Source organism: Kogia breviceps, chromosome 2, assembly GCF_026419965.1.
Source record: "Kogia breviceps isolate mKogBre1 chromosome 2, mKogBre1 haplotype 1, whole genome shotgun sequence".
Classification (NCBI taxonomy): domain Eukaryota; kingdom Metazoa; phylum Chordata; class Mammalia; order Artiodactyla; family Physeteridae; genus Kogia; species Kogia breviceps.
This window is the reverse complement of record NC_081311.1, coordinates 144,977,439-145,000,407: the sequence shown is the minus strand read 5'-3', so window position 1 is coordinate 145,000,407 and position 22,969 is coordinate 144,977,439. Positions and strand designations below refer to the sequence as shown.

Sequence of the window (22,969 nt, the reverse complement as noted above, 5' to 3'; positions counted from 1 at the left end):
TGGGTTAGAGGAGAGGCAATCTTTTTGGATTCCCTCTGAAACCCCTTGCTTAAGTCTCCCCTACGAGCAATTCTCATTTTTATGGAATTAATTTTAGCCCCTCTTCCCTTGCCCCCCAAATGTTTGTCCACTGGAAAGCCTGGTCAATGCAACATTGAAGAGGAGAGGGGCTCCATTTGTTTAGGAAAAAAGCAACTCCCCAGTTTCAGGCTTGGAAAAAAAAATAGTCCTTCTTCAAAGGCAGGAGTCACATTCCCTTTGCACTTCTCATGGAAGCTGCCCCAGTGAACCCCAGCTGAAAGTAAATGTCCTTGACTGGCTCCCCTCATCATTAATGCATGGGCATGGCCATCAGGCTTTACAACCTGCCTGTTAAGAGGTAACCTCTCACCCCCCATCCTTTCAAGGACACTGTCTTTGGATTTCTAGTAATACGTTTATAAACATTTGCATTGGATGTCTATTTGAAAGTTCTCTATTAACATCCTCACACCCAGTAAGTACCTAAGTGGACATGGACTTAAGCAGGAAGCACGCAGCACCCTCTGGAGCAGGCCATTTGTATCCCTTGAAAAAGCCGATGACCTTGGATGTTTTTGATTAAAGTACTTCTGTTGCCATGTGTCAGCAAAAGTCATATTCTTTCTAGAAAAAGTCAGTGGGCTCCAACTTTGCTGGAGGTAACCACAGCAGCAGCCAGGGTCCATTAAATGTTCTCTCTCTTGCCCTGTTCACCACCAGATGCTCGAGGATTCAGCAAACACTGGGGAAGCAGAGGACAGAGGTTTGGTCGTGAAATAGCAACACCTTCTGCACTGAAGAATAATTAAACAATATTTTTAATTATACAGGAAAATCAATCATGTTGTTGGACCCTCCCAAGCTAGAGCACTTTACATTGGTCTGTACGTGTGGAACTGAACATAACTTGTTCAATTCTGAAATATTCTGAGAAATTACCTCAATTGTCAGTTTTCCACTACCCAAATAAAGACAGAGCTTTATGACCCTCCTTTTCAGCTGGGGGAAGGAGGGCTGGGAAAAGACTGCATTTTTGAAAAAGCAGCCATATTTGCACTTCTCCCCCTATGCAGCCTGTAAGCCATGTGCTGGGCTTTGTGGAATCTCACAAAATGGGAGCCCCTGAACTGACTTTTCTCTAGGAACCATTGACACCCACATCCTCTTTTGTGTGTTTCTGATCCACACAAACAGAGAACCTAAATCACTTCGGATTCTTGGTATTTTCATCCAGTGTTAACATTGGAGGGTCCGATTTTTCTGTAAACGGTTTACAAACCTCTCTAAGCAGACTCTCTAAGCAGTCCAGAGCACCAGAGTGTCGGCTGTTTGCAAAGGGTTCTCTGAAGGTTTATGCAAATTGCTGCAGCAAAAATGTCGGTTTATTGCTGCAAACCCTCGGATGTTTTCAGATTTGAGCCAATTAGAAGGGCATCTCCTGCACTCGTCATTGCGAGTTGTCTGCATGAAACACTGTGATGGGGGTTTCTAGCCACTGTAAGAAAGAAGGTGGTGAGTGTGTGTGACTTGTAATTCCACAAGCTCTTTATTGGGAGACAAGTCTACACTCTTTTCCTACCTACAAAAGGAAGCACATATACCTACTATATTCATTACCAACACTTTCTACACATGACTAATCTACATATATGTACAAATACACCAAATATATACCAAAAATACCAAATTTGCAAATGTACAAATACTCTCAAATGTACTAATTATTGCAACAGCCTTTTTCTGTACATGAGCTACGAGTTTACCATGGGTTAGGGGGCCGATGGGGCCAGAAGGTACAACACTTTCAGAGTAGCACAAAATGGAGAGGAAATAATATTTTTACCTCCCTTCCTTCACTGATTTCCACATATATCCATGCAACCAGGTCCCACACCATACAGAGAGTCTTGCCCATATCAATGGCTCTAAAAATAATTTTGGGGGAGCATTGTTGTGTAGGAGAGAGTGAATATTGCTAGTAGAGAAGTCCCTTAAATGGAGGGCAGCTAGAGCTCAACCAGCACAAGTCTCTAGCCAGCTTACTCCCACCCTCTCCCCAGCCAGGCTGTTCCCTAGCCATGCTTTCAGGCACTTGGTATACTTGCTCTAAACTAGTCAACAGCAGAATCTCAGGCAACACACAGAGCAAAATGTTTCCAAATGCAGCATGCACGTTTGCAGCTGTCTCCTCTCGTGCACCACCCTTGATTTAAAATGTCTTTCCTGGCTCAGGTCAGCGAATGCCACAGCCATGGCCTCTTCCCTGGATAGAAAGCCAGGTGGTGCTTTGCCTCTTGCCAAACCAGTGCCAACATCTCCCTGGTACTTGAAAAACAGCAGGCAAACAGCTCACCAATGCCTGAGGGTGTGATACAGGCCTAAAACTATAGGATTCCAGTTTCTTACCTGTGCAGTAAAAGCCACTCTGGAAATTAAAATGTACCTCTTTAAAAATATACAGGCATCTAGAAAAAGAAGAGAATTCTTCAATGCCTACCTGATAAAGGTGCTTTCCCTTTTGGGGGGAGAAATGTTAGTTTACTTGAATTTCTCCTCTTCCCTCCTGCCCCTCTTCCCCCATCCTCTTCCCTCATAAAATGGCAGCTGTAGGAGCAGCCTCAAATAGAAAATGGGTATCTTGTTAATAACAGATCCCAAACCCCAGCAACAGCGCCAGCTCAGTGGAATAATCTGTGGTGTAACCTGGACTCTGGGTTGTTCCCCACTGGACCTGATTCCAGTCCTTTGCGAAGTTCAAAGCTTTCAAAGTATCTTATCAAGGTTATTTAGAGCAAGATGAAGCTGGGATAGCCGAGCCAGCCCTCTCTGGAATGAAAGAGAGGCCCCCCTCCTTGTACTGATTTATTTATTTTTACAGCAAGGGTGCATATAACCCCCCCTTTTAAAAAATCAAATAGATGCTTTAGCAGGATGTTGCCTTCACGTGAGCCCAGGCGATTGTTCCTGACTCAGGAAAAGGGTTACTGACGGCGCTCAAAGACACTAGCTCTAGAAAAAGATTCATTTCTTTTATTAAGGAGCTAGCTATGTTCTGCAGCGGTTGTTTACACTCGGATTTTTCTGCGTTTGCTCTCAAGGATTGTTTCAAATAGGTGAGGCCAACCTGGAGAACAGCAGAGGACGTACCAACCGACATCTGAGACGTGCACAGCAAGTTGGCTCACAATGGGCGTGCAAACAGAGCGAAGGGAATACAAATAAATATGGCACCTCCTCAAAAAAACGGAATCACAGCGGCGGCCACAGCACAGAGACCTAGCAATTTCAGGCAATACCAAGCACAGTTCAAAACGAAAGCAAGTTCAGAAACGAGAGGCGTTCCACAAGGCGACTTGCCAAAGTAAAAAGTATGAGTGAAAATGTTATAATTGTTTTTTCAAGTATTCATTCACTCTAGATGATTAAATTGCCGTAATTTGTATAAACTATAGAAAAATTACTAAATGTCAACTTCGACATTGTCCTGAAACTTCTGTCACTGGCCCAACATTTTCCCCAAGTTTAAGGAAGCTGCAGAGCCAGGACTACACATTACACTTTTCAGCTAACATGTGCTTTTTGAATATTTGGCCCAGACTTTTTCCCAGAGATATTACATTTACAAAATACTCAAAGAAACCTTTTAGGAGTAAACAAAAGGCACCCGAACCATTCATTATAAAAGTAGAAAGAAAAAATATAAATAATACATTTTAATCAAATAATATAAAGTAAATATTCTGCAGGCATAATTTTTTTAAAAAATTAATAGACTTCTTTTAATTTACTCACCATAAAGAAAAAATTTAAAATGTTCAAGTGCACTTGTTTGATTAATAAAGCATTTTATATTCAATTATTTAGTGCTAAACATTAGGAAGTTTACGTTGTTGAGGCAAAATCACCAGCTCAGCCATTAAAAACTACCATTATAAAAATATAGCTACAAGGTCAGTATCAAATTACTCTTACACAGGACAGCTCAAGGGCTGTTTCTATACGACACTAGAAACTTTTTTTTTAAACACCCAAATCCCTCTCAAAGCGCAGAAACCTCAAGTGCAGTGACATGAAGGTAGCTTGAAATACAGGTAAAGTCCTTTCCAACAAAGAAAATAGGTGGTGTTCACCAGCATATGCTGATCATTAGTTTCAATAATCTGTGGTAAAATTTTAAAGGTGGAAGTTAATTTGTCGGGCCTTCGGCTCGGTCTTCCTCCAGCTCTTGGGCTTCCTTTTTGGTTTCCCCATCCTTCACCTCCTGTCGGGAAACCGGGAATTTGTCCTTGTTGTTCTCCTTTTTCCATTTCATTCTCCTGTTCTGGAACCAGATTTTTACCTGTCTCTCGGTGAGGGCCAAGGCATGGGAAACCTCGATTCTTCTCTTCCTGGTCAGATAAGGGTTAAAAAGGAATTCCTTTTCCAGCTCTAGGGTTTGGAATCGACTGTAGGTTTGTCTTCCTCTTCGTCTACCAGGAGCTGCTGATTAAAACAAACAGGAAAAAAAAAGAGAAAAATAAGTGTTTTTAAAATGTAATGGTGCATCTGCAGGTTGCTGAAGGTTTCTGGAAGGGTCTAAGGGGTGAAATATACACAACTCTCCTTAGGTCTGATATGTATGTAGGATGGGCAATCAAGAGGAGCAGAGAAAACGTCTTCGCAATCATTCTGTCCCCATCATCTTTACATGGTTTCCACTTAAAAAGAGAAGTTTATCTTACTTTATAAGAGTCACTGTAAGCTACACAAAAAGGAAAAGGAGAGGGAGAGGAAAAGGGAGTTTTAAAGCTAGAACGTGAGATGAAAGCAGATTTCTCCCCCTCTCCCCGCTTAAAAAAAAAAAAAAAAAAAAAAAAGCATCCCAACCTTGTGGTCTCATCCAGGGAAACATTTGAGAAGGAGACGAGCTCTGATTTAAGTGGTCTGGGTCCTCGCCAATATTACCACTGGACGATTTACAGTCAGGATATTGTACCAGCTCGGCCTCTTGCTGGGTCGTAAAAATCGGCTGTCTCTGTAAGTTATCGTATCCGTAAAACTTCGCGGGCTCCCGGTGACAGGCAATCCCGCCGCAGGGGGGAGGCGGCGGCGGCGGAGGGGGGGCGGCCTGGTAGGCTGCGGCCGGGCTGCCCCCTCCGGGGTGGAAGTACTCCTGGCCGGGACCGGGGCCGCCCCCACCACCGCAAGCCGGCCCGGCAGGCGGCGGCGACGGGTGCGGGTGCGCGTGCGCCTGCGGGGGCGCGTGCGGGAAGCCGGCGGCGCTGTTGCCATAGAGCTGCAAGGCGGCGGCGGCGGCGTGGCGGCTGCCAACCTCGGGCGCGAAATGACAGTCGTAGTAAGTGGGATTGATGGCCTCGCCCGCCGCCTTGTACTTGGAGTACAGCGGGTTCACGAAGTACGAACTCATCGGGGCGGCGGCGGCCGGGGGCCGAGGAAGGGCGGCCCCGGGCGGGCGGGCGGCGCGGAGCAGGCAAGGAAAGTGCCTCAGCGCCACCGCACTGCCGCGGGGGCCTCTGGGGCGGCTGCTGGCGCCGCTGGGGCCGCCGGGCTACGTTGCTGCTGCCGCCCGCCCGCCCTCGCGTCGCCTCTGAGGTCGGGTAGCCGCGGGCACTCGGCTACTGGGCGCTCATGCTCCGCTCTCGCGCCCGCCGCCTCTACCTCGCGCCGCCTCCCTGGCGGGTCGCGGGGCCTCACCCAGCCCCCGCGTTCCACCGCCCGCCCGGCCTCTCCCGGCGCGCGCTGGCTTGGCCTCAGTAAAATCGCCGACGCCCCGGGTGACCTGCCCCGCTGCCTCCACTGTTTCCTCTCAGGCACCAGGCGGCCCTGCAGGAGCGCACCGGACAAGAAAAAAAGTACGCCCGGCCCACGGGGACACTCTTTGGCTTCGGTTTACAAACCCCCGCTCTAGAGGGAAAAGGAAAAAAACACCCTCTGCCCGCCGCCACCTCTCACCTCGCTCCCCCCGCAGCCCCCTCCCACCGCTCTCGCCGCCGCTGCCGAGGCTGCCACCCCGGTGCGCCCCGGCGAGGCATTTTCGCACCAAGCCACTGCGCAGAGAGGGAGCGAGATGGACGCGAGATAACCGCGCGGAGGGATCCGCGCGGAGGCGACACTGCTGCACACGATGAACGCCTCACAGTGGCTGGGAGATGCCTCCGCCGGCCTTAAAGGGGGCCCATAAAGCCGCACTGCCAAGGGCTCGCCATGCCCCCGGGGGCCGAGGGAATGCGGACCACGGCCGGCGGGGCGGGGGCGCAGCAGAGCCTTACACTTGGCGGGGAGGGAGGCAGGGAGGACACTCCCAGGAGGCTGTGGAGCAAATGACTCCCTCCCCGGGCCCCTGGAGCAGCCCCTCAGAGGCTGGCTGTGGCTTTTGCGCCTTTGGACACGCGGGCGCAGCCCGGGGAACGAGGGCAAGCCGTGTAGAAGATCCGGACCGAACATTTGCATTAGGTTCTATCCAAGTAATTTGATTAAAGGCCACAAGGGTGACCCCAATACCTTGCATTATCAAAGCGAATCTAAGCCCTTCTTTTCCAGCCGAGCAGGCCTTGTGGAAATGAGATGTACATTTACCCTTGAAGCACTGCACGCCTGGCTGAGGCTCCCAGGTTAATTGATATTTAATGGAAATCATGCCCTTGAATATAGTTTCCATCATTTCACCCTCGATAGACGTCAGTACCAGGCTCAGGGGGGAGGCTGAAGAATGTGGCGGGGCGGCGGGGGGGGGAACATTAGCATTGCTGAGGGAGTAAATAGAAAAGCGGACAGAAATGTTCCAAGGCGGGAAGGGAGGACTCACGCTGGGGTGGGTGGTATTTCCTCGGGCAAGACGCACGACTCCCGGGTCTCAGCCTCTGCGCGGAGCGGACCAGGGCAGGCGGTGGCCCCAGGCGGAGCACGGGGGACCGACGCCCGCGAGTCCCCCCCCCCAAGGAGCCTCCGGGCCGGCGTTCGGATCGCGCCGGTTCCAAGCAGCTGCAGGCGGCGCGCGTCTTCTGACGATTCTAGTTCATCCAACAAGCCGGTGAAGTTACCGCCGATAGCGGGTGCCCGGCTCAGCTTTAAAAGTTACCGATTTTTCCAAAAGAAAAAAAAAAAAAAAAAGAAAGCTCGTTCTAGCTTATGAGCGATGAGGAAGAGGAACGTCCCGTGTCATGTGGGGAAATCGAGTGTGAATCGGCAAAATATTCCTGATTTTAGAAACTCGCTTTGAAGCCGCTTGGCGTTACACCACCGTTCGCCTTCTCTTCCCTACATCTCCCACTCCCCCCTCCCGTTTTCATGTCCAATAAATGTAATAGGTCTCTACATTTAAGTGCGTTTTCCTTTGCCTATTCTGCCTTTTTTCGTGGGTTCTTTGAGTGACCCTTTTCCTTGGGATGAGCTACTGTTGTTGAGGGCGCCAGGCCCACCGTCCTTGGGAACCGACATCAGAAACACTCCCGAGCCCACCGAGGAAGCTCCAGCTAAAGCTAAAACACACCTCCCCCGGCTTTTCACGCCACATGCGAACGTCTAAAACCCCCAGACGGCTCCCAAAGGTGCAGCAGGCGAGTGATTTCAACTACTCTCTCCTTGTGGGTTGGCCCAGCTTGTGGGTGAGCTGAGGTCAGTCCGAGTGGACTATCATATTTTGCAAATGGAGAAAATAAGGTCGAGATGGAAAGGCATAACAAGATAATGTTTAAGACTCTATTGTTTCTACAGGGAATAGCTGAAAATGGTTAAGGTAAACGGATTTCTAATGAATCTCCAAATGATAAAGGCATGCTTTGTTTAACTTTTAAATTAGCAGGGAGTGGAAGGGGGCTTTTGTTGTCGGCATGGCGACGGGTAAGGGTTTTTTGTTGTTGTTTTCTGCCAGTTATCGCCAAGTAAAATTTCCTTTAAATCCGAAGCCGAACGAACTGATTCTGACAGTTAACGATTTGTACTCCAATCTTGCAAATACCCAATTAAAAGAGTATTATTTTCAATAAAGCCTTGGAATGTAATTGTGCCTTTTTAGTTCACTGTTTGGCGTGTGTGCGTGTTTAAACCCTCGATAGTGGGTTTTGGAATGGAATGGGGGAAAAAGAAGAACGAGCCTAGATCTCAATAATACAAGGCACCTTCTAGAACTTTGTGATTCTTGGGGCGAGGGGGCCGGGGAGCGAAAAAGAAACACTACAGAATTCATTTCTACGCATTCTGGCCTAATTAAGAAAACATTAGAACACAACATTTCCTCTTGGGACAAAACACTTAGTTGTTGTTTTTTTTCCTTCAAGCATTCTGTTTATAATCTGAATGGGAACAGAGTGCGATTAACTTCGTAAAGATGTATGCTTTTACACATTTCTGTTTTGATACAATGCATTGACTTACCATAACGTTTTATAGTTTCCGCTGTGCCGTAGTCCAAATTTTCTGAAATCCTAAGCCAAAATTTTATAAGTAACAAACACTTCTGGAGAATTTAACAGTGCACATTGCTTCTTTTTGCTTAAATTTATCCTAATTTGGAATTTAAAATAAGATTGTAAGTATCTTTAATCAAAACCTTCCGCCGCAACGCCAGCTTTACTATCACAAAGTGGAGCAACGGCGCTCTCTAGTGGTCAAATGCCACCTCTAGCCGACGGAGCTTAACTTCTCTTTATTCGACTCAAACCATTTCCAATCTTGTTCTTTAGTTTGACTGGGGCTTGGATCACAGACACTAATAATTAGCTTCATCCCTTTGTCAACGAGTCAAGTGCAGCAAACAGGGGCTCCTGAATGCCGAAGATATTTGGGCTCCCAAGAGCTTCCAGTAGTGTCTTTTTCAAAAGCTTCCAGCCCTTCTTTTGCCAGACACAGTAAGTCCCCATTCTGTAATCGCCCACAATTATAGGATGGGCTAGATTTTTAAAAACCGCAACTTTCTAAATATCAACTGCAACAGGCCTGTTTTTTTTCCCCAATGGAGCCAGGGACTTCAAAAACTAAGAAATTATAGAAGTTACATTTGTTAATTATTTTCTTTTAAAGCCGTTACACTTAGCATTAAATCGTGACTATTTGCTACTTTAACTTTGTAGTTTTAATGCTTCAGGCCCATTTCACTGGACAATGGAGGGGGTATAGAAGTCAAATTAAAAGCTTTTTGCTGTATCTCTGAATGGCTGTCTGAAAAGGCCCTGTTGGGCGGTGTTCACTGGAACTTCTATGCACAATAAATGAGACATTACATTTATATCAAAAGACACATAGTGAAGTGAATTGACTAAGCATTCCACTTGATTTTTTTTTAAGCAAAGACTTTAATCAGTTTAGGTGTTTCCTGAGAGGTTAATCTTTTTTCTCATTTTCAAAAATTCTTTCCTCTAATTCAGCTGTAACGATTAATTTTTCTATAAGCAAATAGATATAATTTCCAACAATATTTCTGCAACGAGGTTTGCAGTGGAGGGCCAGATATTTTGTGAAAGGTCATTTAAGTAACTGCATCTTTTCCCGCCGACCATGCAGGAAAAGACCATGAGTTTGCAGTTACAAACTCTCCCACCCCCAAATAACAGGCCTATTTTTCTCTTTTTTAAAGTACAAGCTAGAAGGCGGCCATAGTCAAATATTATTGAGAGCCACCCACCGGCTACTTCTAATACCCAGCCCATTTTAAAAATCAAAAATCTATCGTCTCCTCCTTCCCACCGCCCTCCATTTTTATTCCCTAGGTGCTCACACCTCATCCGGGGGTCCCAAGCCCCTGCCTTCTTAGTCCAACAGAGTCCTGTTTACATTTTATTGTCCAGATTTTAAGACCCAGTTTTGTCTGCATTTTTCCTTTCCTCCCACAAACACAAACATCAAAATGAGATGGTTTCAAAGAGAAGCGCCGGGCTTGTCGTAAACTCATTACCTCCAGACGTCTCGCCGGCTCGATGGCTTTATGACACCTTGTCTCTTCCTGTTTTCAAAGAGCCCAAGGTATCGGGTTGGCCGCAGGGGCGGGGGTACGCAGCACCTTCTGCCGGATCTGGGCCTTCGGTTTCCCTCCCAGCCCCCCTCTGCTTTTCCTTCAAGTCCCCTCTTTCAGCCGGATCCCCCAAAACTCTGCCATCGCCCCCGCCTTCCTCCCAGCCCAGGCCGCCAGGCGCCTGCCTCTCCGGCCTGCAAAGGCTGGGCTGGGCCCAATCCTTCACTTACAATGACCTTCATTTTAGCCTCTGAACGGCCCTCAGAGGGCCGAGCTGGGGCTAAACACACAGAAACTGGGTGGGGGGAGGGGGCAGCGGGGTGGGGATAGCTGCGGAGGAGAGCCTTGACCATTTTGATCTGCTAAGGTCACTTTGGGGCTCACGTGGGGAGGAGCGGAAGCTCACGGTCTACCCGGCTCAGCCCTCCCAGAGCCAGCCAGCCAGCCCCGCGGACCTGGAGGAGTTGCCCCAGAGGGCAGAACTGGCCTCTCCCGGGGTTGGAGACGGGGTGTCGATGGCTGCGACTCCATGAGCAGGGGGAGAGGTGGGGCACGGTACGTCAAAGCCCCAGCGAGAGGGTGCCTGGCTTCTGGAGCCCGTGGGGCCGCTGGCACTGCTGCAAGGCTGACACTGGGCCCAGAGCACAGAGTTCGCAGGGGCACTGGAAGCAGGCTGGGCGGCGGGGGGCAGGGGGAGGACGGCCAAGTGCCCCCAGGGTCTGTGCTCAAGGCTGGGTCTGCCCGCCCAAAGGGAGACTCAGAGGCACATCAGAGAGACCTCTCAGGTGGAAGAGCCCCGGATTTTTAGCAGCGTCTCCTTCCCAGGGATGGGGGAGAAGTCCCATGATGGTGACATTTTGCAGAGAGCCGGAGAAAGCAAGCACACAATGTTCAGGGCCAGCGTCTGGGCTCCATTTGATCAGGTCAGCATTTATTGGTAGGAAGCGGTAACATTTACAACTGGTCCTGAGGCAGGAACCGGGAGGGCCTACACCCGCGGCCGCCCACGGGAGCTAAGCCCTCCAGGGGAGAGAGCGGCTCCTCCAGTGACCTGAGAAGAAACCCACCGACCCACCGGAGGCCCTGGGCTTCTCTCTCGGCCTCATTCCAGGTCTCAGTGGAGGGCCCGCGGGCTCCCTGAGGAAAGTGGGCTTCCGTAACCGGTGGGCAACACGGCCGGGGCTCAGCCTAGGCCGGCCTCCTCATTGTCGTCGCTCTGCCTCCGCTCTCGGAAGTGGGGTGCGCTTGGCCCCTGCTTGAGCAGCGCTGGGGGCTAAACTACAGCACTTTTCAGAAACATAGGGGACATTTACACAGGAGAGGGCTCCTCAAACCGACGTGCACTCACAAAATATAGCATTTCCTAAGGAACCAAAGGGACAGGAAACGGGGGAGCGGGATAGGGGAACACCCCAAAGCCACTTGGTTTCTCCAACACATAAGCGAGCAAATACAGTCCCCCAAATACCTCACAGAAACCAACCATACAGTCACTTCTACCTTAAAAAAAAAAAAAAAAAAAAAGGCCGGCGGGGGTAATGTCCGAATCGCTGGAGAACTTCTGGAAATCAAGCACCCACACACACACAAAAACCCTCTGCCACTGCAAAGCGAGCGGTCCCACCGGCGCCGTGCCGGGTCAGTCTCCTTTGGGGCATTTCTCCTTGCTCATCTTTTTCATTTTCATCCTACGATTCTGGAACCAGATTTTGACCTGTCTCTCTGTGAGGTTCAGAATCCTTGCCACCTCATAGCGCCGGTCCCGGGTGAGGTACATGTTGAAGAGGAATTCCTTCTCCAGCTCAAGCGTCTGGTATTTGGTGTAGGGACAGCGCTTTTTCCGGGTGGAGCGAGCGTGGATCCAGTTTGCTGCGGGGTTGTCTATGAAGAGGGGTGTTTGGAGAAGGGGAGTGAGGGGCGGAGGGGAGGCAGGGAGAGACGACAGGGTGGGGGAGAGAGGTCGTTAAATTAATTTCACCAAGGATGGCTGCTTTTCACAACTTGGGGGGAATTATCATAAAAAGCCTTAATGCCCGCGCTCTGTTTACCGTACAAACCGCGCGCCCAGGGTAGGTGGTTATGGGAAGCTTTTTTATGGATGCGTGTTGCTCGCCTAGGCTAGGGTAGGCGTCTAGACGTTTTTATAGGTTAGTAAAACTATCAGTTTTGCACATTCGAGCCTTACAGGTTTCAGCAATAAATCAGGGGGCAATTTCTTTTGCACTTACTTGGGTCAAGTTGCTGCTGCGGCGGCTGCGGATGCTGCTTCTCCTCCTCCTTCAGCGGGCAGCCTGGGCTCGGGTGGTCGCTGCAAGCCGAGGGCTCCGATGAGCCGCCTGCCCCGGACCCTGACCCGATCCCCGCCCCGGGCCCGGTTCCCCCAGCCACTGCTGCCGCCTTGTCCCGTAGGAACGAGTTGCACGAGAACTCGGGGCCGCCACTCCCCTGGGACTCCCGGGCCGCGGAGCACTCAGTCCGTTTGGAGGAGGAAGACGAGGAAGTGGAGGAGGAAGTGGAGGAGGAGGTGGAGGTGGAGGTGGAGGTGGTGGTGGCGGCGGTGGCGGCGGCCGGTGCCGCTCCATTTTCAGGCTTAATCCCGTAGTGGCGCCCGTTGGGTGGACCGCTGGGGCCAGGGCTGGGACGAGGGCCCGGGCCACCGTCGCCCCCGCCACCGCCCGCACCGCCCGGGAAGCCGGACAGCGGCTCCATCCAGGAGCGCATGTAGCGGCCGGGCTCGGAGGCGGCGGCGGCCAGGGGCGGCGGGGGCACGTATGGGTGGTAGAGGCCGCTCATCGCCGCCGCCGCTGGGGGCTGGGCGGGCACCGCGGACCACGAGGCGGAGAACACGGCCGATTTGGGGGCGAAACTACACGAGGCAAACTCGGCGGCGGCGGCGGCCGGGCTGTCGGCCACACCTGAGGGCCTGCCCTGCGCGCCAGGCCCTGGAGGTCCGAAGCGCGCGGCGAACACTTCGTCGCCCTCATGGCCTATGAGCGAGTCCACGTAGTAGTTGCTGAGGGTGCCACTGGAGGACATTTTGAGGCGCCCTGCGCTCCCACCCAAGGTTACACTGCCCGCCGGCGCGCCGCTCCCCGCCGGCGCCCAAGCCGCCAACTAGTTCGCAGGCTGCAGCCTCCACCATTGGTCGCGCGGCCCACGTGATCATATTTACCAATACCGGGAGTAAATCAGTCCGCTAAAGTGGGGGCTGCTGTGATTTAAAAAAAAAAAAAATCATCAACATAAGCGCGGCAATTAGAGCCCGCGGGTCCCAACCCGTGCGCCGAGCTCAGCCCGGCCTGACTCGGCCAGCCCGGCGGCGGCTGGGACCACACGCCCGATCGCGGCCGAAGGAGGCGCTGGGGACTATTTGTTCCTCACTTCTGGCCGCACTCGGTCTTGCAGTCCGGAGCTGGTGCTGCCTCCCCAGTGCCTGGACTCGGAGCTACCGGCCGTGCGTCCTGAGCGCACAGAGCACTTGGCAGAGCCCAGAGTAGCCCGGGGGGGAGCGAAGAGCCGGTGCGGCCCGAGACAGGACGGCCTTTGGAGGCGGCCCCCCTGGCGCCCGAGAGGAGTTCTTTTCCCCGTGCCTCTTTCCCGACCCAAACCCACCCCTCCCTACACATACCCACACACACGCTCTCTCACAGCTTGTCGTGTTGTTTAAAACAGGTGGAAGACCTCTGTAATGATATTATGCCTTTCAATAAAAATTTTATGAGGTGTATTTGATTATAGATTAATGTGTCCCTAATAAAACGGACGGATGGAGCAGCTCGGAGGGTCCCCTCCCCCTACCACACTCACACGCGCGCGCAGCCACACACACCCCCGACGTGAGGCTGAGCACACGCCGAGGCCCGAGGGGTGAGATGGGGCGGCCTGGCCCGTGGGCTGGGCGTGGCGGCGGCCACCGCCCGGGCTCTGTCTGCCTTCGGAAGCGTCCGCAAGCTGGCAGTGGGCACTGCGCGGACAGTGGCGGCCAGGTTGCCTTATCTTCTTCGGGACTTCTGGAAAGGTCCTGGAAGAGAACACGCCATAGGGCAGAACCCAGATTGTAGAGCAGGCCCGCTCCCGCCCGCTCCCACCCGCTGCCCCCCCGGCCCCGACTCGCCTCAAAGAGGCCAGCATCTCCCTGGGCCAGGCCGCTTCCCATGGTTCCCACTTAAAGGCCTCTGAGTGGATTTCGGATATGTCTTTTAAATGGCTTGGTCCTTGAGCTACTCTCTTAGGAATTCTGTTCTTTCTTTCTTTTTTCTTTTTTTTAAAGCCTCCAAAGGTAAGGCTGGGCAGCCTTGAATCTGAGGGAAATGCCCATTGTCACTCCCAAATCCATGGTACAGAGCCTCGGAAGTCCGGTTGGGAGCCGAGACAAAAGCAGCTGGGGCGCCAGCGGTGGAGGATATATTCCTCGCTCTACAAGTTGCCCAGCGCACCCTTGGAGGGCTCCCAGCCCACCTCGAGCCCCGGAAAGGAAGGGGGAAAATGGCTATTTCTGGCCTAATCTATTGCCTTTGCCAATGGCTTCCTGATTTTATTCCAGAGGAGCTGCCTTTGCCTGTAGCACGGGTTTTCCTCCGAGACATGGCCCCCTGTCAACAACGAATGGTGCTCCCCACATCGCAGGGGGTCAACTGAGAAGCTAAAATTGCCCTCCTCTTCTGCCCAACCAATGGAGGTCTGGGCAAATCTATTCCAGTGTTACCAACCTGGCACTGATGCGCAGCCGTTCCTCTTCCACCCTAGGAAATGGCTACCCTAAAGAGTTCTGTCTTGGAACTGGGAAAGACTCTTCGTTTTCAGGAGGAAGTTTAAAACTCTGAATAAATACTGAGTCTCCCAAAGACTCCTTGGATGAGGGTTTTAAGGCTCAGACACCCTTTTAAAAGGGGACAAATGAAAAGGACGTGTTTTGTGAAGCTGCTTGTATCTATCGGAGACCCTCTGAAACCACAGTACAACATGGGTAACGAATTCTGTCAGCTCATACCCCCAAGGCCTCTCCTCTCTCCTTCCTGGCCAGACTAAAGTCTGGACCCTCTTGGGCTGAGGATCCTGCAATCTATCTATCTATCTATCTATCTATCTATCTATACACACACACGTGAAAGCTGGCTGGAGTTTTCTGAGCCATGGTGGTAGCTGGAACATTGGACTTCATGGGAAGTCATGTTCATCTGTAAATTCTCTTTCGGTCACCCTTCGTATATTTTCTTGCCTCCCAGATACAATGGCTCCAACCAGCATTTTGTAATTAAATAGAGGAGGACTAACTGGGGAAAACCTTTTCTGCCTTTAAAAATTTTTTTCATGTAGGCCACTAAAAGGTAATGACTGAGCATAAAATCCTTCCACAAGGAAACCAGGGCAACGTGGGATGGGAAAACTCACCTATCCTCGACTTCACTTTGGCCTGGCTGTCTTGCACTGGGGGTGGGGGTGGGGGTGGGGGTGAGGGAAATGGGGGCCGAATTGGATCCGATGCAATGCTAAGTTGCTGCTTGTCCTTGCTCCTGTAATGGAGGCCTGGCGGCTTCCAGGTGGGTAAGACAGATTTCAACCCAGCCCCTGATGATGGCACACCAGCCAGAAATCTCCGAGACTCCAATGAAAGCATTAAAAATAACACAACCAAAACCAAAGAGACTAAGACACACAAGTGGGGAGCTGCGAGGAAAATGCGGTTTGGGCACAGGCTTACTTACCAGGCTGAGACTAGAGGGGAAGCTCACACCCACTGACAAATCAATTATGTTACTATCATTGGGGGAGGGGGAGAGGGGACCCTCCTTCTTCCCAACTAGGAGAACAGCACACACAGTTTGGATTAGCACTCCCCTGACCACTGCCAAATTTCAGCACCAAAGACCCCCTTCAGCTTTTCTCTCCCATTTCCCCTCCCCTGCTCTCTACCACCCGGACAACTGCCCCCAAACAAGCAGTTTAACAGGAAGACAATCTCACCAAATTCTTTCGTTTCCACCGTAACATATTTCCATTTCAGAAAGCAGAGGGAGTACACTCGTTTCCAGAGTTTATTGCATTATACATGCGACCAGAACATGCACAGAAAGGACAGGTTGCTGTTGTACTTCTACCAAACCATAGATGCACCACAAGGGAAAGGCTACAAGGCAAAGTCTCAATATTCCATCTCACCAAGGACAATTGCTAAACTCATTTGCAAAAAGATACATTGTAATGTGCTTTTTTAGTTCCCCCCTCCAAAGCTTGTGGGTTTTCTTAATCTTTTTAAACTATATATGTTAAAGTACTTTTAAGTACTGGATGCACTCAAAACGCCATGAGCTCATGGACTAACCACACACACAGACCTTTTGTGTTAGGAAAAACATGAAAAAGTCACATTGCTGGATGGACAAGTGGATTGATGGATGCTCTACAGTTGCAATAAGTTAAGACCCAAATGAAAATTCGCAGTAATTGTTACCCTGCATTACGATGAAAAAAATAATAAATTACATGTGCTAGTTTATATATATATATATATATATATATATATATATATATATATATATATATATATATATATATACTCATAGGGATTACAGATCACTTGCAGCACGAACAGAATGACCCCAAAGTCACATTCTAGCAGGAAAAAACAAAAACAAAAAAACAAAGAGCAATGAAGGTTTTGTTTCCGCCTTCCCAGTCCTCCAGTACTCGGCCCTGGAAATCGGTGCCCCCTCTCCGATCCTGGCCTCTGACGGGCCTCGGACCTAAGAGAAGGTGAGGTTGGCGGTCAGTTCTCGGATCCGGTTCTCTCGGCTCATCTTCTTGAGTTTCATTCGGCGGTTTTGAAACCAAATCTTGACCTGCCTGTCGGTGAGGTTAACGCTCTTACTGATCTCTAGGCGGCGCTCGCGGGTGAGATACATATTGAACAAGAACTCTTTTTCTAATTCCAGCGTTTGGTGCTTAGTGTAAGGGCACCTCTTCTTTCTGCCACTCTTTGCAGTGAGCCAATTGCTGGTTGGAGTATCAGACTTGATTTCCTCTAACAAAATTAAAGGGAGAAGAAGAAAAAAAATCAAGAATTTTTTTTCTCAGTCTGTTCAAATGTACCCTTGGCCATGACCCCTCTGGCAGCCAGGCCCTTTGGGAAATGCTGGTATTACACATTACTCACACGAGGTGGGCCCTGGAAGGGATTTGTAAATGATGCCAGATTAGCTAAAATACCCCAAATGACACGATGGGTGGGTACTCTCGCCCTCTGTGTCAGCATTCTCTCCACCTCTCTCTCTCTCTCTCTCTCTCTCTCTCTCTCTCTCTCTCTCTCTCTCTCTCTCTCTCTCTCTCTCTTTTCTGACCTGCACAAAATATTAGTACAATAGTAAACTTTCAGGATCTCACCAGCAACATTCTAAGTGATCATCTTACAACAGGGCTAGAGTGGAAGAAGCAAGCCACAGCCTGACAAGCCTACAAACCCCACTGCTTCCTCAGATCCCCAAGTCTGACACTTCTTTCCCACTTCTCCTAGGTAGGCAGAGAGCCCCGCACAGCCAGGTTAATAGGCACCAATTCTCTTTCAAAAGATAACTGAGTACACCTTCTCCGCCCTGCTTCGGCATCGCTGTGTGCCCAAGAATTTCCTGAATTCTTATGCTTTCTTGCCCCCACACAAAAACATTCTCCCAGAAATGTAGCTCCTTGCTGTGGCCCAACTCTGAGCAATGAGGGAGAGGATCAGGGGCAGAAAAGCCAGAGCCCCTGGCTCTTTGCCCTGCCCAGCCCTCAGGCTGGCCCTGCTGGGTGGGCCACACACATTCCATTCTCTCCCCCTCCTGCCTTTGCCGCCTTTGCAAATGGATTGCAAAGCTTGCGGCACTTTCCCCAGACAAAGCCAAGGTTACCTAGCTCCGCAGAGGCAAGGAGCCCTGTTCTTCGGCCCAAGCACCAACCAGCCCAGCTACCTCATTCCTCTTGCCGCCCCCAAGCTCGCAGGATGCGGGGTGCATACACTTGAACACGAACACGGTGCCTTTGACCACCTTAAAATCATCGTTGGGTGAAAGGCAGGGCTGGGACTACAAATCTGAGCAGGAGAAAGGAGGTTCTGGGGCCGTGTTTACCAGCCGCAGGTCTCATTTGCGCTCTTTTGTTGCATTTCAGGTCTAGCTCAGGAAAAATAAACCCAGCAAGCCCTTCCTCTGCCGGGGCGCCATCAGCGCGGGGCCAGGAGTAGCCAGGAGAGCGAAGGCAGAGCAGGAAAAGCGGAAACCATCTCGGGACTAAGATTGCCCCTCTAAGAGCGGGGAGGAGTGGCACTTGCCAGTCGGGGGCCCAGGCTGCCGGGTTTGGCACTGGGCACCCAGGAGTTCCCTCTCTCTGCCGGGTTCCCGGGCTGCGCGCCCCGCTGGAGTGGCAACTCTGCTCATACCGACCTTTGCTTTCCTTCTCCTGTACTTCGGGACTGGACACGGAGACCTCAGCCAGGCAGCTCCTCTCTTCTGGAAGGCCGCCCTTGGCCTCGGGGCTCTCCACCTGGGAGACTTTGGCGGGCTCCTGGCCACTTGCGGGCTCGTTCATCTTCTTTTCCATCTGCAGCTGGGCGGCCGAGAGCTGCGGCTTGGCCGCGCCGCGAGGGTTGAGCTGGAGCATGACTGTGGAGCTGCCTTCAGGGCTGTTATTGTACTCTTGGGTTTTCCCGGTGGCGTAGGTCTGACTCAGTCTAAAATATCCAGGGACAGGAACCTCAGGGTTCTCAACGGGACAGGACTCAGGGACCAGCCTCTGGTACGAAGGGACCTCAGCAGAAATGAGTTTGCTGCGCTTATCAGAATACATGCAGCAATTGGATTCTTCCTTAATGTTGGTGGTGAAAGAGCAAGTAGGGACTTGCTGTGTAACAGGTTGCTCTATTCGACAAGATCTGTTCGGGTCTGTCCAACTGTCTACTTGAGGTATATAAGGATGCACATTCATACCCATATTTTGGTGGCTCACTTCTCTTTTGGCCAGAGACGGGAGTAGTCCACAGGTTTGCATTCCATAGGTCCCCATGTCTGCGCTAGGTGGTGGCATGTACATGCTGGCGCTGCTCGAATAAAAACTGTCACTCCTGCAGGCACTGATCAAGGAATCTACTAAAAAAGTATTAGCAGCAGGAGAGCTGTTGGGAAAGGACATTTTGGGGAGGAATTTGAAGAAGAGAGATTGTGTCCTTTGTAGGCTGACATCTCTAGGAAAACATTCCCCGTGTAATTGTGGATGCCTCTGCCGACCACATGACAACCAAGCCAATGAGATTTGAAAATGGCCTTGAGCCGCAGCCTCCTCGCAGGTCACGTGCTCCAGAGCCCGGCCAGCCGGCCGCGTAAGCACGGACAACAGCGACATCTACTACGCGCCCGCGATAGTGCGCGCTGGAGACAAACGGCCCAGCACTCTCCGCTGTCCGCCAGCCTCCCGGGGCTCGCTCGGCCCGCCCGCCCCACTCGCGTCCCCCACTCCAGCCGCTGGGCCCCGCAGGCGGAAGGAAAGGCTCGGCCCGAGGGGTCTCTGGGAGGACACACGCGGGGAGGGAAGCCGGGGCGCCGTGGCGCCAGCACACAGAAGCATTCTCCGCACACGCCCAGGCAGAAGGCGCCCAAGAGGGCCGGGGCCAGGGCGGGGTTGGGGACACAGCCTGGTTCATTTTGTACCAGGCAGCCTGGGAAGGTGAGTTGGATTCCCCAGGCTCTGAGACATACCACCCCAAGGGTCCACAGTAAAGAGCTCTGGTGCGGAGACGCGGCCAAGATATCCTGGGGAGCGGAGGCGAGAAGGGCCGCGAGGGCCGAGAGGCCACGCAGCTGGCCGGCCCCGCGGAGCCCCGAGGACCGGATCGGACCCGGCGCTGTCCTCTGACCCGGCCCGCCCGCCCCAGTCCCCGGCGCCTCCGCGCCCCGGTGGGCTACCCGAGCCGCCCCGGTGGGCTACCCGAGCCTTCAGCTCTCCGTGGAACCACGCCGCAATCTCTTAGGGTCGGGCCGCTGGGAGCTTTCAGCCCGGAGACAGTCCCTCGCCAGCAGTTCGCTATCCGCGAAAGCATCCCCCGGGTTCCCAGCGGAAGAACTAAACCAAGTAAACCGAGGATTCCCTCTCCACACGCCCTGATAGTAGAGGGCAAAGAGGAAGGAAGAGAGGAAATAATGTGTTCTAGGAAAGGAGGAAACTCTCGCCCTCAGACTCCAGAAGTTTTAGAAAACTGACTGGGCCAAGCAGGAGAGAGAGATGCAAAGGTGTCATTTGGTTCTTCTGCACAGAAAAATATGTTTCCCTTTTATGGATTTTGTAAAAGCACTGGTTTCTGACAAGTGCAAGGTACAAAAGGTTGTGGAATTTATTAATACATATTAAGAAGACTCAGGGTGATCAATAAAATTCTCATCTACATTCTTGGGCTACTTGGTAATTTTCTGGCTTCCGAAGGTTTTTAAAGAGTTATACCCGCTGTTGCCACACACGGGAAGATATTTTATTAACAAATCAATTGAGACTTTGTAAAGGATAAGATTAATAGTTAAGATTTAGCATAATGGTGTTTGCTTTATGAATTATTGAAAATTATACTATTGATTTTTCCCCTTCGCTGCTAACCAAGAAGGTCAATTTTTGTTTTAACACAAATTGTCAAATATTAAAAGCTATACTTTTGTCAGAAGTTGAGTTTTATAGTTTTGGACAATTCCTAAAAGTATTTGACATGATTCGATTCTGCTTGGGTAAGGGAAGGGAGGGGAAAAGGAGGTTGGGAAACCTCAGTCCTCTGTTTCCTTTGGTGAGCGAAAGTTCTATAAAGAGGATTTAGTCTGGGGCTGTGGTCAACCTCATTAAAAGGACAACCACCAGCACCACCATGGAAACTCAGAGTTTTATGAGAAACTTCTTCAACAACTTCCTCCCTTGTTCTCTGGTTGCAGGCGGTGAGCGGTCCTTCGGAAGCCGTGGCCTCCGGGCAGCAGCAGGGAGCTTTAACCTTGATTTCCAAAGGTTTGCCCTGGACGAGGGACCCCAGCTAGGGTGCTGGAGCCGATCTGGCTTCCCCGGATCCCCTTTCCTGCGTCCAAGAGAGGAAAAGGGCCCTGGAAACTCTTATTGTGAACCAGTTCTCTGTCCAGGAAGGCATCTGTGGTTTCTTCTCCCCACACTAGTCCTGTCATGGGCTGGCCTTGGATTTCAGGCCCAGAGACTGAACTTGTGGGCAAATTGGGTTTCTGCCTCAGCAGAACCTTTTTTTTTTTTTTTTTTTTTTTGAGCCTGATGCTCAGCCTACTGGGGGACATAATAGCCCGCTCGCTCGTTCACAAAAACCTTTTCCAACAAACTCTTTGTCCACCCCTCCCCAAAAGGAATCTCCCCTGGCCTGGTGGAAACAGTCGTTGGACATTATTTTCGGCCTTGGGACCGCTTTGGCTGTCCCCTCACAGTGCCCTCGCCCAAACAATAACCCCTTTTAAAAAACTCCGCAGTGGCAGTGAGACAGACCTTTTAAACCTTTACGCAGCTGTTCAAATACAACATCATTGTCAGGTTAAAAGCCTGGCGCCTCTAACTGCTCTGGCTGCGGGATGCCTCCGATGAAGCGGAGGTTTAAACATTACCTTCGGCAGGGGTGGCTGTTTTTAAGCCTGGGGGTGGGGGAGTGAGGAAGGCAGGGAAAAAACCCAACTTTTGACTCTAGTCTGCTAAAGTCCTGTTCAAAGCTAACAGCCACAGACTAGCACCCTGAAATTTGCTTTCTCTCAAGGCGGAGATCATGATCTCAGCCACAGCTAAGCATGCCCAGGGCTGGACAAAGTGCCCGCTGCACACGCTCGTGGCAGGCGCACTGACGCCAGCCTGGCGCTCCAGCACTGTCCTCCCTTTGCTTGTTGGCCAAGGGAGCTGCTGGGAACTCTGTTGTCCAATTCTCTCTATAGAGGCAAGAGTGTTCAATCTAATCGAGAATTTTATGCCCATCAATGTCCTTTCATAATCGTTATTTATACATGAATAAAACATCCAAGCTAAAACGCAGTGATTCCTCACCGAATGGGTAGGTCTGCCATGAGCCAGGACAGGCAGGATCTGCCTTCCGAATGTGGCGGGACTTTGTTTCAACGCCCTGTGCCTTCAAGCTCAAAAGTCACTCCCACATTGGATTTGGTTTTAAATAGGTCTTCTTCACTCACAGGGGAAAAATGTGTATCAGATATAATTTTGGATCTATTATTACAAAATTCTCTTTTATTCTTTTTCAAATTTCTGTCTTCAGACCAGCTCCTTGAGGCCAGAGACTGCCAATATTTCAGAGAGATTTTATTATAAAAATCAAGCAAAATAGGAATAATACAAGATAATGATCTGAGCCTGGGAGGATGGAAAGTCTGCCTAAGACTCTAAGGCTAAGATAAAGCAAATGGAATGAAAAAGCAAGGCTTTCAAGGCCAGGCTTTATTTTGCTTACAAGTATTTAATGCAGCTGCGTAGCTGCCTGTTTTCGATCATCTTTAGATCAGTTACCATTAATAATAAATCAATATTGCACAATAAAGGAGATGAATATCCACAATTGTACCATGACATCCTTCTCCCTGGCACGGTTCTTTCCAGAGAAAAATTAAGAGGGTCGCTTTAGCAAGAAATTAGCATTTGTAATCAAGAAATAGCTTGCATCTCTGCTCTCCTGTCACCGGGAAGAAGGGCAGCAGCCCTGGGCCTGAGTAGACCTGGGGCTAGGTTCACCCTGAATTTGGGCCCTGAGTGGCCTCTCAGGGCTGTGCCACTTTTGAGGGGCAGAGTGGATGGGCACAAATTTTAAAGGCTGCTTCCTCAGAGCACCCTTCCGGATTGCACCATGCATCTCTCAGCCAATGTGAAAATAAATCAAGGGGGCAACTGGGGAGGCTAGAGAAGCCACCACCAATGCAAAGAGGGGTCTAAGGAGACATGCAAAAGGACCGGCAGTCTAGGAACCTCTTCCCTTTGCAGACACAAAAGACTACTTTT

The 22,969-nt window shown here is 50.9% G+C and overlaps 3 protein-coding genes across 5 annotated transcripts; all 3 read right to left on the bottom strand.

The window, feature by feature from the left end:
- Window positions 1-593: 593 nt before the first annotated feature.
- On the bottom strand, window positions 594-5,967 carry HOXD8 (homeobox D8). 3 transcript variants are annotated; one of them, XM_059055327.2, is made up of 4 exons: window positions 4,888-5,967; window positions 4,361-4,503; window positions 2,428-2,486; window positions 594-763 (listed from the first exon to the last, which is right to left on the bottom strand). In XM_059055327.2, the coding sequence occupies exons 1-3, from the start codon at window positions 5,426-5,428 to the stop codon at window positions 2,469-2,471; spliced, it is 702 nt and encodes a 233-aa protein (XP_058911310.1). In that variant the 5' UTR covers window positions 5,429-5,967; the 3' UTR covers window positions 594-763; window positions 2,428-2,468. The 3 variants fall into 3 exon arrangements, with proteins under 3 accessions (XP_058911310.1, XP_058911306.1, XP_058911307.1); XM_059055323.2 differs by lacking the exons at window positions 594-763; window positions 2,428-2,486 and having other exon boundaries at window positions 3,032-4,503; XM_059055324.2 differs by lacking the exons at window positions 594-763; window positions 2,428-2,486 and having other exon boundaries at window positions 3,032-4,500.
- Window positions 5,968-10,877: 4,910 nt separating this feature from the next.
- Window positions 10,878-13,312, bottom strand: HOXD9 (homeobox D9). The gene is made up of 2 exons (XM_059055319.2): window positions 12,196-13,312; window positions 10,878-11,848 (listed from the first exon to the last, which is right to left on the bottom strand). Exons 1-2 carry the CDS (start codon window positions 13,001-13,003, stop codon window positions 11,607-11,609), a joined length of 1,050 nt encoding a protein of 349 aa, XP_058911302.1. The 5' UTR covers window positions 13,004-13,312; the 3' UTR covers window positions 10,878-11,606.
- A 3,398-nt stretch (window positions 13,313-16,710) lies between these two features.
- HOXD10 (homeobox D10) lies at window positions 16,711-19,141 on the bottom strand. The gene is made up of 2 exons (XM_059055318.2): window positions 18,382-19,141; window positions 16,711-16,988 (listed from the first exon to the last, which is right to left on the bottom strand). The coding sequence occupies exons 1-2, from the start codon at window positions 19,124-19,126 to the stop codon at window positions 16,711-16,713; spliced, it is 1,023 nt and encodes a 340-aa protein (XP_058911301.2). The 5' UTR covers window positions 19,127-19,141.
- Window positions 19,142-22,969: the final 3,828 nt, after the last annotated feature.

Bases quoted from the DNA above. Each gene is read 5' to 3' on its own strand.
- HOXD8 (XM_059055323.2), bottom strand. From the start codon at position 5,428: ATGAGTTCGTACTTCGTGAACCCGCTGTACTCCAAGTACAAGGCGGCG. The intron at 4,504-4,887 runs GTTGGGATGCTT...TGTTTTAATCAG, and splicing joins TCCCTGGATGAGACCACAAG to CAGCTCCTGGTAGACGAAGA.
- HOXD9 (XM_059055319.2), bottom strand. From the start codon at position 13,003: ATGTCCTCCAGTGGCACCCTCAGCAACTACTACGTGGACTCGCTCATA. The intron at 11,849-12,195 runs GTAAGTGCAAAA...CCCTCTTCATAG, and splicing joins GCAGCAGCAACTTGACCCAA to ACAACCCCGCAGCAAACTGG.
- HOXD10 (XM_059055318.2), bottom strand. From the start codon at position 19,126: ATGTCCTTTCCCAACAGCTCTCCTGCTGCTAATACTTTTTTAGTAGAT. The intron at 16,989-18,381 runs GTCGGTATGAGC...TAATTTTGTTAG, and splicing joins ACAGGAGAAGGAAAGCAAAG to AGGAAATCAAGTCTGATACT.